Genomic DNA, 17,666 nt, shown 5'->3' on the forward strand with positions numbered 1-17,666 from the left:
TTTTTTTTTTTTTTTTTTTTTTTTTTTTTTTTTTTTTTTTTTTTTTTTTTTTTTTTTTTTTTGTAAACTAATAAATAATATATTGTGTGAGGTAATTTTACCATGAATGAATTTTAATTTTTACTAATAATGGGAGTATATTGACAAGAATTTAAATATAAAAGATTGATTTGAAATTTTAAAAGAAGAAAAAAAAAAAATACGCGTGTCCTAATCAGAATAATGCAGATACACGTTCTAATCATGCACGACGTGGGCTCCGAAATTAACGAAAATTTTGGGGTGAACTTGGTAAAAATATATGAAAACAAGGACTGAATTGAAATTGTTGCAAGAAAACAAATCCATTCGCGGGGTGTCATTTAGCCAGCGAAACCGGCCAGATAAAAGTCGCAAGAAATGGCTGGTAGTGGTAGTCAATGGAGAAGAAATCGTGCTGATTTGGGCTGTTTCTCCAATTTCCTTCAACGTTCATTCTGTAAGTAACCCCACATTCTTCCTCGGTTCTTCCGTGTTTGATTCCTCTGATTCTCTAATTTAATCGACTGCTTCATTGTGGATTGAGCTTGATTTTTATTTTCAGTTGATTGTTTAGGAAATGGCTTCGGATCCTAAGGTTTTCGTCTTCGACGAAGTGGCTAAACACAATCACCAGCAGGATTGTTGGGTTATAATCTCTGGAAAGGTCTGATTTAACAATCTCTCTTCTGATCTTCATTTTGTGAAATTGTTTGTTCAGAACTCAAATCGTATTTGCCAATGGAACAGTACACTTAATTGCGATCCGATAGGTGGATGGGAGATTAGGCCTATTTGTTTCTTGATCTTTCTCCTAACAATCTTTGAACTCATTACCCGAGAAACGACAGGAACTTGTTCTTCATCTTTTCTTCTGATGTGAAATCAGTTGTTGAGGATTAAAACATAAATCCTATGCATGTGTGAGACGTATTTCGTGGAATTCATTTACCAAGCACTTGTTCAAGAGGAAAAACTCTGGTATTGTAGTTTGCAATGAATCTAAGCTCCAACTTTCATCAAAGAAGAATTTTAGGCCTCACAGTTCTTTTAAGTTTAACAACATAGGAAGGAGATTTGATGTCCTCACTTAATCACATTTTCTCTCCCTTAAAACACCGATTTGGCCTCAAACATTCCATTTGCTCGAAATTTGCAATTTAAACAACCATGCTCGTGAAATTCACTAATTCAACCACAAAACCGTGCAAAATCTTAGTCCTGGTAACAACAGATTATGTGTACTATCAGTTATCTCAGTATTCTTCTCCTAGATATACCTAAAATAAGACGCTTTCAATTTGGGTGATAAGATTTGTATTTTTTCTATCCTCTTCCTTTCTATCGTTGTTGTGTTTCGTTGCCTTTCCCCAAAGTAGTTTTTGTGATCCATGTTAGGTGTATGATGTCACCTCCCTTCTAGAAGAGCATCCTGGAGGTGATGAAGTCTTGCTGTTAGCTACTGGTAAGTCGAACTTGATAACTTGAATGTGTAACTGCGTCAGAGCAAATGGAAGAATATGATCACACCACGTTATGAATGATTGGAGAAACAATCTTGAATGTGTGCAGAAAGAGATGCCACTGATGATTTTGAAGAAGTGGGTCACAGTTTAACTGCGTCAGAGCAAATGGAAGAATATTATGTTGGTAATCTGGACATGGCTACCCTTCCAAAGGCAGTTGCCAATCGACCACCAGCACCCCAATCGGGGACAGCGACAACAGCAGCAGCAAAACCAACAGCAGCAGCACCAACAACAACGTCATCAGCTGAATCTCCAGGATCTTTGATAAAAGTATTTCAAGTTCTGATTCCCCTGCTGATTTTGGGTATTGCATTTTATATGCAATACTATGGCAAGAAACAGTAAGCGAAATTTGTCCAACCATAGATGCCTTGAGTTTTGCAATAAGCCAGAGCTGTGTAGTAGAAATTCTATCATGTTCTGTCGAAGACATTCTTTGTTATCTATCTAGGTTTCTCGGCCACAGCCTTCTTGGTAATATCTGAGAAGGGAATTTTCATTTGCCTCTTCTTCATTTCTTATCCTGTTTTCTGTCTTTTGTTCTACAATATTCAACTTTGTAAATAAATAATCATGATTATTTCTAAAATACTTATTTCTCGTTTTAACTCCTGATATATTGGTCAGAGAAGTTCTAAACATAAGATCTATAGTTTTAGCTGATTAAAGCAGTGAAGGCTGAAACCTACGGACACCAACAAATGTAGCTCTGGAAACGAAGGGCGCAGAGATAGATGAACTGAAAGAAGATCAAAATTACTAATGATAAGCAAAAGGTTAAGAAGATTAAAATTTCCATCTACAACATACTTGAAGTTCAAGTCTCATATATCGGCCAACTGTTCTTGCTGACATAACGATCCCCGAACGAGCGAAGGGCCAGACGTCTGTGGTGAGACCCCAAGGACTAGTCCATCAATATCAATGGGAAGAAGAAGTTTCCGCCATGAACATCCGGTAGAGATTGCATCTGGAGGTTGAACTACTGTTAAATGACCGTTACTCTTATGCAACATTCCCATTACAGACACCAAGCTCCCTTCCTGAACATATCTGCTAAAATCACATGGAATTAGCTACTGAAATTACGGCCAAACATAGTCAAACAAACAGGTGCTATCACGACAAGCGGTTACCCCTCTTCAAGTCGAAGCACTCGAGCTTCGGTAGAAAGGTTTCGGTCTCTCAGCCATTTTCTCAAGGAAGAAGACAGAATCTTACGGTGTCTGGTAGTATTAACAAGCTTGCTCTCAATAATAAGAGGAACCAGTTTACTACCTGGGCCAGCCTGAACCATAGCTCTAATGCCACTTTTTCTATCAGTTATGTAGAAATCCGTGGAGAACCTCTGCTAGGTAGAAATACCAGCACTGCGGTATTAATAATCTTAAACGCATACCCATCATAACAAAAACTGATATCAAGGACAAATAAAAATCCCAAAATGAGCAGATAAGGATGTCAAGATAATGAATACAACTGGAGACATTTGAACCATAAAGAAAAAATGGAGCTAAATGACAGTTATTTCACTTCATGCAGTAGCTTCCAAACAACATAAAGTGACATTGTTGCAAGAAAGCAATAGAAGCAAAGAAACGAAACGTTTGTTGGGAGTGGAATTTGCATACCTCACTGTATGCTAACTTCCAACCACAGTAAGGTTGGGTGACCTTTTGAAAAACCAGAGACATTCCTCTATATTCATATAGAGAAGTAGAAGCATATATACACCCACTAGCCTTTTCATAGGATGATTCAAGAGAGACACTCCCGCACGAAGCAAACTGAATATGAAACAGCAAACAACATTAATCCTCCAATTCATCTGCAGGGTACTTAAGAACAACAATAAATGAAACCCCAAACAGCTAACATCAACTATTTAAATGGTTTGAGTTTCCAAAATGTTAATGTCACAAGCAAACATTTTACAATTATCAACTCAACGGAAACATTTTCAGAACCTCTCATACGAATTGCCGAAAGGGAAAACAAAAAAATGCAGAAACAAATCACACCCATAAGCGGTGGCTATTGGAAAGAGAAAATACAACCTACTCACGAAAATCTGATAACCCATTAAGCTGAAAAGAGCGAAGAAAGTAGAGAAGGAATACCCCTGTAATCTTAACGAGTTGACCTTCGCAGGCAAGTGTGAGGTCGGAGTCGGGAAAAGAGTGAAGAAATGAGAGCATTGCAGCTTTGGAGGAGAAGTAGAGGCTATTCCAGAGGGCGAAAGCAGAGAGAAAGATGGCTAGAAGGAGGATAGAGACGAAGAAGAAGGCGTTGTGAACCACGGCGAGGACGAAAATGGAGACGGAAAATCCCAAAATGAAAAGGGGTATGAGAATGTAGAGAGCGGCGGAGGGAATGGGGTTGCAAGCGGTGTAATGGTGGTGTTTTACGGTGGAAGCTGCAATGGAGAGGTCGCTCATTACTCGCTCGTCTGTCGTCTCTGTGCAAGAGAATCAGCCGAAGCGAGGGGCAGTGCGGTTAATTGGTACCATAGTCAAACGGCTTCATTGTTTTTTCTTTTTCTCTTTTTCATTTTTTTTTTTATTTAAATTAACTATTTCTCTATTTCTTTATTTCATTAAATTACCTTTTTGGTCTTAGAGGCAACTTACATAATTGTCTATGAAAATATGGAAAAACTTTACAATCTCTCGAAATTCATTTTAAAAAGTAAAATAAGTACCGCCAAATAATTGAGTATTTCTGATTTTTTTTAATTGTCGATTTGGAATCTGGCAATGATCGTCTGCGTTAGGTTCAGAACCGCGCGTTTAAATTGCCAATTCCAGCGGGAAATCGTGGAGCTTCGGCCTCATGTTTCTAAGATCCAAAGAACAGAAGCTCCCAATGCCAAAGGTTTGATCCTCCTCCTCTTCCGACATTTTCAAATTCAGTTCAAGTTTTATTATCATGAAATTTCTTTAAGGAATACCGATTAAGTTATGCTTACCTGTTGTTATTGCGTTGGTTTTACTTTGCATTTTCTTTGAAACTTAGCAAGATAGAGTATGATTTAAGTAAACAAATAACGATGTAGGTTGGGATTCGACATATAGAATTTGGAGACTCGAATCTAGGCCGTGAAACTGGCATTTAATTCGTCCTAGAATTGAACTCGCTATTGCGATAAATGCTGCCTTCATTGAGTTTCTCCGTGAACCCTAGAAATTATTGTGAGCACTGAGCGTTCATAAAAGTTTGATCTAGTACAGGCGGTGAGCAGAGCACTTAATGTTAAGGGGGGAGACCACTTGTTTTCAAGCGCGAGTTCTTTTCCACTCGGTTAATGTTATTAAAAAGAAAATGAAACTTAATTTTCAAGGTCATAAAAATTTTGTTTCAAAATCTTACTTCTGCCATTGGCTTTCAAGAACAAGAGTTATTATGTTCTTATCAAGTAATTCTGTAAAACTTCCCTTCTTTTCTGTAGTTAACATGAACTTAGCTAGTTGAAATTGAAGAAAGGGGACGAATGTGCTTTTAATCGAAGAAAAATGTTGCCAGTGGATAAATCGTGTCTGCTCATAAATAATAGTTGATGTAGATGGAAGGATGAAGTGGGACTGGTCAATAAATTTGAGGGCTAGAACAGGATTCAGAAATTGGATGAAGTGTGTACTAGCAAAATGATGAAGTACAGGGCTCATTTTTTCATTTTGTTGATAGAAAACAAGACTTCAAATTCATGATGTAAAGTTTTATATCAACCATTCGCTGATTAGCATTCTCAAGCCTTCTCCGACTAGGATTTTTTGAGGGTTAGTTTATCTAAGCCTTTTAGTTTTTAGGTGGCCGAATATGAAGTTACATTGACTTGCTATTACTGGTTACGTTTTAGATGATGTTTAGCATATCTTACATGATTAAAAGATCTTCTGAAGAACCTACGATGAAAAAGATGGACATCTTCTAGCTATTTTCAGCATAGGAATAATCTCCATGATATCAAATTCGACCATTAAAATCCTAGAGTTTACTGACATTATTCCTTTGGTTTTCTTATGTGCTGGGTTAAATCTTTCGTGAGATGACACTAATACCAAAGAAGCACCACAAACCTGAGAATCTTTGTGTAAAGTGAGCACCACTTCTAGTTCATAACTGAGCATATGAAGATAGAGTTGCATAGTCACCCCCCATCCCTATCCCCAACCAACCAACAACGAAAAGGGAAGAGAAAAAAGAAAAGAAAACAGAAGAAGAAAGGAACTCTCACACACTGCAAGCACTCCAGACTGCACCCCTGTCTGCATATGAGCATATTGTTTCAGTTTTCCAAGGCAGCACTCTTTGCCGGTGGTATTTCCTAGCGTTGCTCACCGAATTTTTTGGTTATACAAAGAACATTTTCTGACTTCCATCTGAAGTTATGGTGAATTTTGGAGCATCAGTGCTTGAAACAACCACATTACAATCATTGCTATCCTTGATAGAAGACGTTATGCTCTGAACTGTTCCTCATCCTTTGAGCCGAAATCATTGCTAGGATGCTCTATTTAAAAAAAAAAGATTGGAATTTTATTTGTTTACAAATCCTTTATGGTTTTTTTTTTTTTTTTTTTTTGTGTTTCTACTTTTCACGACCAGAAGTCCCACCACTGGCCATTGGTATTGGACTGACTGAAAAGCCCTTCAGACTCTAAATTGCTCCAATTTGGTGTTGATATCAAGGAGCCCTGAGCAGGTTCCCTGAACTGGGGCTCTTCTAATCCAAGATAGGCTTCCTTTGTGCCACTACCATAGTTGGAAAGAACCTCTAGTTCATGTTCTGATTTCTCCTCAGCTGACACACAAGGTTTTACTTCAGACTCATACTTTGTTCTGTGGCCATTCTCAGACTTGCCATCAATAGTTTCTAAGGAGAGACCTCCCCTGCAGCTCTCAGTTTCCTCCATGGACCTCTGCACGAGATCATTTAGCTTCTGCAACTGGCCAAAGTAAAGAAATAACAATGATTAGCAAAAACTAGAAACGGACGGTGTTTTCCTATAGAAACAAAGAACAAATACCTGTATAGCCAAAGCTTGCTTTTCCTTCTTAAGAGCTTCAAACCGGGAAACTAGAGTGTTGTAATTAGCTCGTAAAACGCTGTAGTCTTGTTCAAGCTGCTTTGACTTCCATCTAGCTCTCTTGTTTTGAAACCATATTGCAACCTGGCGTGGATGCAACCCCAGCTCTCCCGCTAGCTGCAACTTCTTTCTGGGCTCAAGCCTTGACTCAGACTCGAAAATTGACTCCAATGATTTGATCTGCTCTTCACTGAACCTTCTTCTGTTCATGCCTTTTTTTCTCATGCCAAAAGCCTCTGCCATGGATTCTGGAGGAGAATATTCGGCATCATCATCATTTAGCATGCTGCTTAAGATTCAATTTGGACACCACAAGGCTTTATTCCAAAACCAGGTGTTAGGAGAGTGAATGATTTGCAATATCTCTAATATATTTGCTCACTTATTTTATGCATCATTTATATCCAAGTCTGGTGGGGTCCTTGATAGAAAGAGAGAATTTCTTTCTTGGCTGGGGAAGGTTATTATTTTCTCCTCTGTTTCGGATAATTCCATTGGCATTTGCTTTACTTCCTCGGATTTTTTTTTTTACTTTTTTTTGTGTATTCAGGAAAAAAGAAAAAGTATCGTATTTTATGATTTGTTTTTCTTTTTTGTAATAGGATCCGAGTAGCCTTGAGAATGTAATTAGATGTATATTACAAGTATTTTGTTTTTCTAATTTGTTTCAGAATATATTGTGCATAGTTTTTAATTAAAAGTATTTACCAATCTTTTTACGTTATTTGACTATACAGTTGAAGCCATGGCGTAGACCAGACATTGAGACCGCTTGAGGCATGGGGAAAATGATGAGGTACTTGATACTTCATAGCTTAATCTTGTTTTACGGGTTCATTTAGAGCCCCTTTAATACCTAATTAGTTTTTCTTTTAGTTTAGGTTTTAATTTTTTGTTTTTTTAAAAAAAGGAAAGTTCATTTGATAAGTAATTTAGTTTTTGTATTTAAAATTTTAAAAACTTTTTTTTGACTCCTAGAAATCTTGAAATTAGTGTAATTTACTGGAACAAAATATTTTGTGTGTAATTTTAGAGATGACAGACCTAAAGAGTGTATATTGTATTGAATTAGTAACAAAATTACTCAATTATCCATACTCCATATTATAAAAACATATATATATAGTAAAAAATTGATGATAAATTTTAAGCATTAAACATACTTGATATGGTGGTAAGGCTTGTTTTTTATGTTTTTATTTTTTATTTTTAATAACAGTTTTACAATTTGTGATATTCCTACTTCTTTTGTTTAAAAAAAAATTGTTGTGAAAAGCTATAAGAAATTTAACAAAGGTAGTCATTGCTACATTTATTTAAGTCGACCAAATTGAAATTCACAGTGACAATTGACATTTTATATTAAATTGAGGGGGAAATAATTAGGATGTTGGACAGAAAAAAAAAATTGTGAACCAAACTAGGACTCTGCCACACCCGGTTATCCCATTTTTTTAAAATATTATTATTATTAAACAAACATAATATTTAAATTGGCAGTTTTATTATTTAACAACTTGATTAATTTGATATGTTTGAACCATATAATTGAATATTTGGTCGACAAAAATTGACAATTAGATAATTTGATAGGTTAATTATTATTATTATTACTATTGTTTTTTTATTATTATATTAGGAGGCTCAAGAAGTTTCTCTTTAAATGAGAATTTTTCGGTGAAATACTAAAAATTAACTATTTAATTTTCTTTTTAAAAAAATCTTCCCATACATTTAAAAAAAAAAAAACAGGAATTGATTCTATATAGTGAACTTGATCCCTCTAAATTTGAGAACGAAAAATAAAAAAGAAACCGTTTAAAAAAATTACCAGTTTTAGGAAATAAAAAAATCAAAACACTTAAGAGTAATAAATGAACAAAGATTTCTTGTGATTTCAAAATGATAAAATAAGTATTTTATGATTAATACTAAATTATTAAATATATTAGTATATCAATAATTTTTGTCAATCTTATTGATTTAAGTCTGGTCCATATCTGCATAATAGTTAATACCAAATACATGAATCATGTCCCTTCCATCACACTCATATTTTAATATTAATGTTTTGACATACTTTTTATTTAGAAAATTTTAATAATTTAAAAATCTGTTCTGGAGTTTTGTAGTTTATTTGAAAAATAAACCAAGAATATTGTGGGGATTAGGTTGAGTCACCGTAGCATGGGACCCCACTTTAGCTTTCTTTATTTCCTTAAAATTCAAAAACCCTTTTTTTAAAATTTTTTTATTTTTTTATTTTTTGCAAATAAAAAATTAGCAACCAATAAGATAAGTTGCCCAAGGACAAGTACCCCTTACCTGTCACACGACAGCCAATGGGATGTCGCCATATGCACCAAAGTCAAGCTTAGCGTCTCGACACGTCTTTCATCATTTTGTGTCCGGTGACGTGGCGTACTGTGAGTGGATAATGGCTGAGTCACTTGTCTAAATACTCGACACGTTTCAGGGTCTTGCTTTATCAGCTTCCGAGTCTTGTAAGGCAACAAATTACTCGAGTGCTGGTTTCTCTCTTTTTTTTTTCTCCTTTCCTTAAGCAACTTCTGCGTGGTCGCCACGTGGAGTGATTTCAACCGTAGCTTTTTGAAAGAAACGTCGCAGATATTTTTCTTATATTAATTTTATTATTCTTATTTTGGTTAAAACAACGTTTTGAAATTTTGTTTCCCTTTACTGTACTACGAGGTTTTGGAGTTGGGATTTGAAAAGATTTTTGTTTAAATTTTTATGAGTTTCAATGTTACCAAATTACGTTTCAGTTTTGATAAATTTATTACTTTTACTTTAAATTTGAATAATTATTGCCATTTTTACTCTTTTTGAATTATTTCCATTTGAAAGGTTTAATTGAAAATTTAAAAAAAAAATATATTTTATGTTTAGTATGAAACTAGTGATATCTAATAGAAAAGCAATGTTAAAATGTAGGCATTTCAAAATTAAACTAATAATTAATTTATGCCCCATGACTACCTTTTGCATAAGTTGGTTTCAATGGATAAACCATTCCTTTTCCCTGAACTACTACGGTTGAAAACTGTGTATATAGAAAAGCAATTTAATTATTTTATTTTCCACACTATGAAAACCACTAGTTGATGTAGCTTGTTTTTAATTTATTGGGAAAGTTGTGACATAGTTCAGTATATATCATATAGTTTAGTAAACTTTTTTATCAAACAAGATATTGACATCATTCCTACTAGAATCTGATGCATTTTATTTTTTGTTTTTTATTTTTAGCATCTTGTAATTACAAGAAGTAGGATGTATGAACTTAAACCTACTGGATACTGTCGGGGTGTTTGTGGCTCTAAAATTCTTACTCTTCACACATCTTTTGCCCCATATAGATTCCAAGAAATCTTAGCTTGTCTTGGATTATGTTGACCAAACTTAGTTAAACAAAACTTCAACCTCCTGTGCAGCACAAAAATCCAAATAGTATAAAGAACATCAAATTCTTTCTCATGCCTTGTTAAAGAGCTTGGCCAGGTGGGTTGTTGATAATGAATGAGGAATAGGGCTTGATGTCATTAGTTGAGGTAATAGTGTGTAATCGTACAGTTCCCTGGCTTTCATTTTCACAAGGCCGTGCCTCCTCTTCTCTTCAATATTCCACCCTCCAATTGTCCTCTCCTGAGAGAGAGACAGAGAGTGACGCCTGTTTTTATCCGTATTAGGCGGTTTGGGTTTGAGTTGTGATAAATTCGGATCACTTATCCTGTTTTTGCTTTGGGGGTAAGATTTCTGAACACAACCAATCTGAAACTTCAGAGTGGCAAAACCAATGTTATCCCAAACGAAGTCAAATTTGTGTGCTGGAGACGACATGCAATAAAAAACTGCCACTTCAAAACCCCTCCCCTCACTTCATCTACAATACCCCCAGAGGATTGGATTAAGCTTCATGGCGTAAAGAGGGAGGCATTGTCATTTTTGGGCTTACATCTCTTTTGGTTTTCTACCCGTCTGTCTAGGATTAATCGGTAGAGAGTAATAATGTTACCCATCCGTACTTGACAACCATTCAGTTCATCTCCATTTCCCTGTCATTTTTGTTGTTTGGTTGTTTGCTCCTTCCTCTTATCTTCATATGCTCTTTTTAGCATTCTGCACCTCTCTCCAACAACTTTTTATTTTGGAAAATGTGTTGATGGCAAAGCGGTATAAAGATTTATATATTGTTTGGTAAAGAGGTGGTCGATATGGTTTAAGAAAGGACGTTTGTTATGAGAAGTTGTGAAAGTCCAGAAAATTGTATAGAGTTTTGAGATGGGGTTGAGTTGTTTCAAACAAATTAGTGCATGGACCTTCTTATAGCTCAAACTCCTGAAGAAATCAAACGAAGCCTAGCTAATTTAGTTCAAACACGTGTCCTTAAGCAAAGGTTCGAATTTCTTTACCAATCACCCCATATGTTGATTAGATTAGTGGAAGACCCAAATCAAAACCAAACTCATAAAAACTAAACTTGTACTCAAAAGTGAGCAATCTTCTATTAGATAAGTAAATGACTCGCAATTATTTTGGCCCAAATAAGACACTCGTGATAAACTAGTCTACAACATACTTTATAAACCTCGTACAAGCCTTATTAAATTTTTAAATTTATTTAATTCATGTTTTTGTTTTATAGGCACTTATATTTGTTAGGGTATCCAATTGGTCTTTTGATACACTTATTCAAACATATTTCTATTAAAATTTTATTTTTGGAAGAGGAAGATATATATATATATATATCTGGAATAAATAAAGAAATGTTACGGATTTTTTTTTGTTAGCTGAATTTCAATTTACTAGTTATTTTGGATTATTAGATGGCCAATAATTAGTTTAGCATGAACTCATCTGATTACCATTTTAAATTGAATAACCTTCCTTTTTTTTCTTTTCTTTTTTTTTTTTTTTTTTGGACTTGTTTGATGGATCAATATTTTCAAATTGAACTGGTTCCCCCTTTGTCCTTTGGGCTGTGAACAAAAAGGGCTTTGTTTGGGTGGGTAGTGAGAGAGTCATTGATACTGGAAATGGAATAGTTAGAAAATCTGAGGTTTTATTTAAATATCACCAAAGTTAAACAATGTTAATTTCCAAATTTAAATGTGCGTAAATGAGGCATGAATTAGGATATTTGTAGCCTGCTAATGAAAATTCACATGAAATGATTGGTAGTTTTTGGGAGGCCATGGCTTTTTCAGAAAAATCTACTCAACAGAAATGGTGAAAGCCTATGACCCAGCCTTGTATGTGTGTGCTGCTGATTCATTTTGCAGAGATCACGTGGTGTGATTCCACTCTCAAACCTACAACTACACCCTGGTACGCTCCCAAACCAATCACTCCCCAATTTTAAATAAATATATATTCCTATTGATGAATAACAACTTATCTCCATGATCATTGTTGTGAATTTGAAGAAAGAATTTTGTTATATTCTTTTCTGGAAGGACTATTGAAGGTTTTGACTAACACTAACACAGTGAGATAAGTTAAGGATATTTTATCGTGTGAAAAAAAAAATGCATATTTAGGTATGTGTGTAAACGATCATGAGAGAGGGGAAAGAAAAAGGAGGTAATTATGATTCAAAACACAAATATAATTCCCGAAAGATTTTTTTTCAAAGGAAATAAAACCGACCCACGTGATAAGGGAAAGATAAAAATTCAAGACTTTTTTGAAGTTTTGAATTCCAAAACTCCCTTTTGAGTGGTTTGACAGAATGGAAGGGCATCTGATTTGAGGAGGCCATGGCTTGTCTCTGTCAACCCATAAAGAAAAAGAAGAGGTGGGGGGGAAGAGGAAGAGGAAGAGGAAGACCTTGTGTTGTTTGCCTTTGGTGGATTATTATTTAATTCAAACCCAGATTTCCCTTCATCATCATCTCATCAACAATGTGCCTTTCAATCATCATCATCACTCTTTCTTTCTTTTTTCCTTTGTTGTTATACTCGGGTTTATCATATTTAATAATTCAGTTAAAGTAGAAGATTAAGATTCACGGGTTGGGTTGAAAAATAAAAGAAAGGGACATCGAATTGTATTGTATAATACAGAGATGAATTGGGAAATGGTTGAAGGGTGTGTCAGTTTGGGCAACTTTGGATGAGACAGTGGTAGGAAAGCGAGTGTAGACCCTCCTCTGTCGTTTTGACCTCCTCTCACTCTCTCTTTCTCTCTCTGCGGAGTAAACATTTGCAAGAGTAAGAGAGACAAACCCATTTTAAAAGTTGGAAAGGAAGAGAGAGTGAGAGAGAGTTAGGGTTATGTTCATGTTTATGTCTGTCTCTCTCTCTCTCTCTCTCTCTCTCTCTCTTCTGAGGTGGTGAGGGCCATTTGTCGGTCATCTCCTCGAATTCCTCGCACTGTCTAAAAAGTTAAACACGGCATACGAGGGTCCCTCATTTTCATACACATTCAGAAAAAACTTTTTCAAAATTTCCTTTTTTATGGGTTTAATTAAAAACCCAAACGGGGAATTCAAAAATTGAATGAGATTGATAACAAAAAGTGGACAAAAATATTTAATGGGAATTGGATTATCGGGCAGCTCAATAACTCAACCACTCCTCTGACTTCTCTTCCTCCTTTACTTTTTGATTCCCTTTCTAAATACATTAATTGTATGTCCGTTCTCTCTTCCCTTTTCCCCTCTCTCTCTGGATTTCAATCGTTTCGTCATGTCCGTATCACCACAATCCATCCAACGGTCTCTATTAATCGAAAGTTTACACCTTTCGCTTCTCCACCAATGATCATTCCAACCCATCAATCTCTAAATCTTGAAACAGAAGTTTTCAATAATGTGGTTGTCATTGCTTTTGGAAAAATTTACCCATGGCTAAAGTACCCTGGAAGCCCATCTTTATGAATCCGGACCACAGTCGCAGCATGGGCAAGCATGTCCAGGTCGGCCACAGCTTGACCCGAGGACTTCAGCCTGACCAAGTTTTATATTACTCGTTGGTAGAAGCATTTAAGTGTTACACATAGCACCATACTGATACACGAGATATTATGCCAATTCCAAATACATGGGATCGGACCTCTCTTGCAAATCCATTCTCAATCTGTTTGGTTAGATTTACGCATAAATGGTGATTATTAATTAATGATGGTTAAGTGCAAATTGTAGATCTGTATGTGTCTTTTAGAACCGTTGGATATGAAATTGAAAACGGGGTTGGAAGAGAGAGGGTGCATGGGGTCGTGGTCATGTCTAGAAGTGAAAAGTGAGGCCCAGGTGGTGGGTCTAAGTCCACCCCCATGTTTTTGTCTTTTACAGCGTTGCCTTTTCACTCCTTTTTTTCCTCTTCTTATAACCCTTCCAAACGCACAACCCTTTCTCACTTTCATAATTATCAAAAAAAAAAATCTCTCTCTCTCTCTCTCTCTCTCTCTGACTCGTTCTTTCTCATCCCCCTTGAAGAGGGGCGAAACTCTAGGGGGAGAGAGATAAGGGGGAAAAAAAAAAAGATAACCCAGAGCCAAATATTATTGCTCGAGGGTTTTAGAGCTTTTTTAAGGGTACGAAGATCTGAAGAAAAAATGGAGGTTTTTTTATTTTATTTTGAGGGGAATGTTGTCTGGCTCGAGGACAATTCTTTTGATCCATTTTTATTTCTCTTTGATTTTATTTTTCGGTTATAATTTGGTTCATTATTGTCGTCGGACCAGGCTTCATTCCCCCCAATTGCTTGTCTCCATTCCTGATCCACTCTCTCAAATGCTGCTGGTTTGCCGATCAAACAAGGTTTAATCTTTCCCTTCTTTTTAGTTCATTCCCCATTTTGGTTTTGTGGGTTGTTGATATAATTTAATGCTCTCGCTGTTAAATCACCAGGTGTTGATCTTTCTTTCAGCAATTAATTGTGTTAAGATTGTGTTAGTTATGTTGAGTGGAGATCTGATGGCTATAATGATGGAGTTATTTGACTGTTCTTCTTCTTCCTCTTTTCTTTTTTTTTCTTTTTTTTTTTTTAATCTTTTTCTAATTGAGCTATGATGGTGTTTTGTTGTCAGTCTAGACCCTTTCTCTCTACAATTATTACACAGATTTCCCTCATGATGGCTTTGAGTATCCCATCTGTCTCTTTCTGCCATTTTCTCAGATCTCTCCTCTTAAAATTTCCCCAACATTGTCTCACCATTTCTCACTTTTTTTTTTCCCCCCTCTCTTTCTCTCTCTGATTTCTCTTCTTTCAGCTTCTTCTTCTACTCCTGCTTGATGTTTGGCCCCAACATTATATTTTTTCTAAAAAAAATGTCCATCTTTTAACCCATATTTTTGTCTTCCATTTGGGTTTTCACAGTACAAATGCAAAGATTATTTATCTTTTTTTCCGCCCCACACTTACATTTTAAGTTGACAACATGAACTCCACATTATTAGCTGGTGTTTGTTTTGAGCTTCTATCTCTGTTTGTTTGCTCCTTTCCCGCTTAGTGTTATCCTTTACTAGATTAGATTGATTTTCTCATCTAACTGCCAACTGCTATAAGCTAAGTTCTACTTCTCTTTTGAGGGTTATTTATACATATTACATTCAAGCAAAATATTAGAGGCTAGCTCTTGCATTTTTGCAAGGGAAAAAAGAATCCCATTTGACGAAATAACTGAATCTTGAATTTATTATTTCTTGACCTTATTCGCTACTCATTTTATCATCATTTTTGTGTGCTTACCAGTTCTCCGCCGCTCTATGTTTTGACCATATAAAGAGGTTGCTAGAGAGAGGAAGAGAGTCCAAATGTTTTAACTTTGAAGTTTTAATCCAGGTTCCTCAAGTCTAAGCTTCTTATATTATAGTTTCTTTTGGGATTTTAAGAAGTAATGCATTAGGAAGCAAGATTATTATTATCCTTTTCATTGCTTACAGAAGAAAAAAACATTTTGTTGATTCAAACTTGTTTCTTTTAAAGTGAAGTGTTGAAAAGAAGAGTAAAAAGTAAATGCTGTCTGATTAAAGAAGTAAAGGCCTCTTTTTGACTCTTATTTAGGTATCTAACTTTTAATGGCATTGTTTGATCCCCACACGCATACATAAAGCCTTTGCTTTCTTTAAAAAAAAAAAAAAATGAAATGATTAACCCACAAATCATGCATTGTTGAGTGCGAGCCACATCGATGGTCCAAAAATTAAAAAGTTACGTGGTTTATGTGTGTTTTTTTTATCTGAAAGAAAGCAAAGACTCGACTTGCCAAACGATGAACGGTTTGAAGCTTTTCATAGCTTTGTCTCTTGATGTCATATAAATCTCCGAAGCCTTCATTGGATACATGTAATTTTGAACGACGACCCAGCAGGTAAATCAGCATAAAATTATGCTTTTTTGGCACTGATTTGATTTGTGGTGGGAATCCATGGATGAACATGAAGGAAGCAGTTTGAATTTGAAAAACGGCATTTTGGTTCATATATTTTGCTGGATTTTATTTTATGGTTTTCAATGACTGGAAAGAGACAGACATTAGTTGTTGACTTTGAAGTGGATTGTTTTTGTTTTTGGTACTATTTGGGTTTTGAAGATGATGAGAGAGAGAGTTCATTGAAAAGGTAAAAAGTCAAATTTTGAAGTTGTAGGACTATGTGCTGTAGGTACCCTTCTCCAACAAAAAAAAGTCTGCAGGCCGCCCCCTCTCACCCTCTCAGGAGGGGTAGAATTGTCTTTGGAAATTTGTGACTCCAATAAAAAAAAAAATAAAAAAAAAGGTTTTTTTTTTTTAACTTTTTAAAAGGCTGTTTTTCTCGTACATTTCTTTTGACTATTAGTGCTTAGTAATAAAACACTTTGGATTTAGGAAAATAAATAAATTTCAAGAGTTGGACTGGACCTTTAGCTGGTCCAATTATCCTGATTAATTGGGCCCGGCCCAACATCTGACCCATTATTAGCCCAAAATGGTCAGAAGCTTATGATTATTCTTCTCTGTTGTTTTTGGATAAGATTATGTCCATTACTAAAGTAAAGATTATTTTATTTTATTAGAAGCCCCTAAGCAGCAATCGCAACAAATTTGCAATTCCAAATAGCAGTAACAAAGTAAAATAGAGACAAAACAAGGAATCCATAGTTTTCAAGAAGCACCATTATTGTTCTTTTCCTAATTATTGCCTTTTCTTTTCTTTTGTTTCTAATTTTTACCACCAACAGACAGTCTCTTAACAAAATCTATTAGTCTTAATTACTTCTTTTTCTCAAATAAAAAAGCAAAAAAAGAAAGAAAAATGGTATAAATAGGAAATGAAAGAAGTGGATGCCTTTGGGGGAACCCACACGCCCACACCCGCTTCCACTTAATTTCCTATATAACCAAACCCTAATTCCCCTGTGTTTCTCTCTCTGTGATGCAACGTAATGTAATTAACACACAACTCAACTCAGGCATGGCCATTCCCCATGTCTCTCCAAATTCCGCCTCCTCTCTTTCTCTCCTAATTCCCCATGCCTCTCCCTCTCATCCCTGCCCTCTCCCCCTCTGAATTTCCATCTCTCCCACTCCCCTTTCCCTTTCTCCCTTCCCATACCAACTAGCACACCTTATTATCGCCCTGGGGATGCCCGGTGGAGACAGACGTCGCCTGCACTCCGGCGCCGCCGTCCCCAAAGGCTGCTTGGCGGTCAGAGTGGGGCAGAAGGAGGAAGAGCAGCAGAGATTTGTGGTGCCGGTTATGTACTTCAATCACCCGCGCTTCATGCAACTTCTCAAAGAGGCGGAGGAGGAGTACGGGTTCGATCAGAAGGGGACCATCGCCATTCCTTGCCACGTCGAGGAGTTCCGCCACGTCCAGGGCATGATTGACCGTGAAAATTCATTCCACCGCCGTCACCACCACCACCACCACGTCGGTTGCTTTCGGGTTTCATTCTGATCATCGAATAAATTCCAGACTGTAAATTTTTGGTTGTTTTAAGATCCTTTTTCGGAATCGCAGTGTATAATCCATCGTAACCCAATCTATATATCAATATCAAAATTGCATTTGCTTGTTTAAATC

General features: G+C 35.9%; 4 protein-coding genes and 1 long non-coding RNA gene across 6 annotated transcripts; 3 read left to right on the forward strand and 2 right to left on the reverse strand.

Moving 5' to 3' along the window:
* Nucleotides 1-390: 390 nt before the first annotated feature.
* Nucleotides 391-2,053, forward strand: LOC111479076 (cytochrome b5-like). Its single transcript, XM_023123546.1, has 4 exons — nt 391-478; nt 584-685; nt 1,417-1,483; nt 1,591-2,053. Exons 2-4 carry the CDS (start codon nt 599-601, stop codon nt 1,890-1,892), a joined length of 456 nt encoding a protein of 151 aa, XP_022979314.1. The 5' UTR covers nt 391-478; nt 584-598; the 3' UTR covers nt 1,893-2,053.
* Nucleotides 2,054-2,278: 225 nt separating this feature from the next.
* On the reverse strand, nt 2,279-4,054 carry LOC111479071 (uncharacterized membrane protein At1g16860-like). The gene is made up of 4 exons (XM_023123538.1): nt 3,668-4,054; nt 3,179-3,334; nt 2,684-2,895; nt 2,279-2,600 (listed from the first exon to the last, which is right to left on the reverse strand). Exons 1-4 carry the CDS (start codon nt 3,983-3,985, stop codon nt 2,372-2,374), a joined length of 915 nt encoding a protein of 304 aa, XP_022979306.1. The 5' UTR covers nt 3,986-4,054; the 3' UTR covers nt 2,279-2,371.
* Nucleotides 4,055-4,204: 150 nt separating this feature from the next.
* On the forward strand, nt 4,205-16,086 carry LOC111479078. 2 transcript variants are annotated; one of them, XR_002717599.1, is made up of 4 exons: nt 4,205-4,421; nt 7,372-7,430; nt 11,840-11,986; nt 14,345-16,086. It is a non-coding gene; the product is annotated as an uncharacterized LOC111479078 (long non-coding RNA). The 2 variants fall into 2 exon arrangements; XR_002717598.1 differs by having other exon boundaries at nt 11,866-11,986.
* On the reverse strand, nt 5,612-7,024 carry LOC111479074 (homeobox-leucine zipper protein ATHB-7). Its single transcript, XM_023123543.1, has 2 exons — nt 6,575-7,024; nt 5,612-6,493 (listed from the first exon to the last, which is right to left on the reverse strand). The coding sequence occupies exons 1-2, from the start codon at nt 6,917-6,919 to the stop codon at nt 6,143-6,145; spliced, it is 696 nt and encodes a 231-aa protein (XP_022979311.1). The 5' UTR covers nt 6,920-7,024; the 3' UTR covers nt 5,612-6,142.
* A 1,139-nt stretch (nt 16,087-17,225) lies between the features above and the next one.
* On the forward strand, nt 17,226-17,540 carry LOC111479275 (auxin-responsive protein SAUR32-like). The gene has a single exon (XM_023123825.1). It carries the CDS (start codon nt 17,226-17,228, stop codon nt 17,538-17,540), a length of 315 nt encoding a protein of 104 aa, XP_022979593.1.
* The last annotated feature ends 126 nt before the right edge of the window (nt 17,541-17,666 follow it).

This window comes from Cucurbita maxima, unplaced genomic scaffold, assembly GCF_002738345.1.
Source record: "Cucurbita maxima cultivar Rimu unplaced genomic scaffold, Cmax_1.0 Cma_Scf00005, whole genome shotgun sequence".
Classification (NCBI taxonomy): domain Eukaryota; kingdom Viridiplantae; phylum Streptophyta; class Magnoliopsida; order Cucurbitales; family Cucurbitaceae; genus Cucurbita; species Cucurbita maxima.

Excerpts from the sequence above, each read along its gene's own strand:
- LOC111479076 (XM_023123546.1), top strand. The coding sequence starts at position 599 with ATGGCTTCGGATCCTAAGGTTTTCGTCTTCGACGAAGTGGCTAAACAC. Across the intron at positions 686-1,416 it reads GGGTTATAATCTCTGGAAAG|GTGTATGATGTCACCTCCCT; the intron begins GTCTGATTTAAC and ends GATCCATGTTAG. Across the intron at positions 1,484-1,590 it reads AGTCTTGCTGTTAGCTACTG|AAAGAGATGCCACTGATGAT; the intron begins GTAAGTCGAACT and ends GAATGTGTGCAG.
- LOC111479071 (XM_023123538.1), bottom strand. The coding sequence starts at position 3,985 with ATGAGCGACCTCTCCATTGCAGCTTCCACCGTAAAACACCACCATTAC. Across the intron at positions 3,335-3,667 it reads AACTCGTTAAGATTACAGGG|TTTGCTTCGTGCGGGAGTGT; the intron begins GTATTCCTTCTC and ends TTTCATATTCAG. Across the intron at positions 2,896-3,178 it reads GGAAGTTAGCATACAGTGAG|AGGTTCTCCACGGATTTCTA; the intron begins GTATGCAAATTC and ends TCTACCTAGCAG.
- LOC111479074 (XM_023123543.1), bottom strand. The coding sequence starts at position 6,919 with ATGCTAAATGATGATGATGCCGAATATTCTCCTCCAGAATCCATGGCA. Across the intron at positions 6,494-6,574 it reads AGCAAGCTTTGGCTATACAG|TTGCAGAAGCTAAATGATCT; the intron begins GTATTTGTTCTT and ends TACTTTGGCCAG.
- LOC111479275 (XM_023123825.1), top strand. The coding sequence starts at position 17,226 with ATGCCCGGTGGAGACAGACGTCGCCTGCACTCCGGCGCCGCCGTCCCC.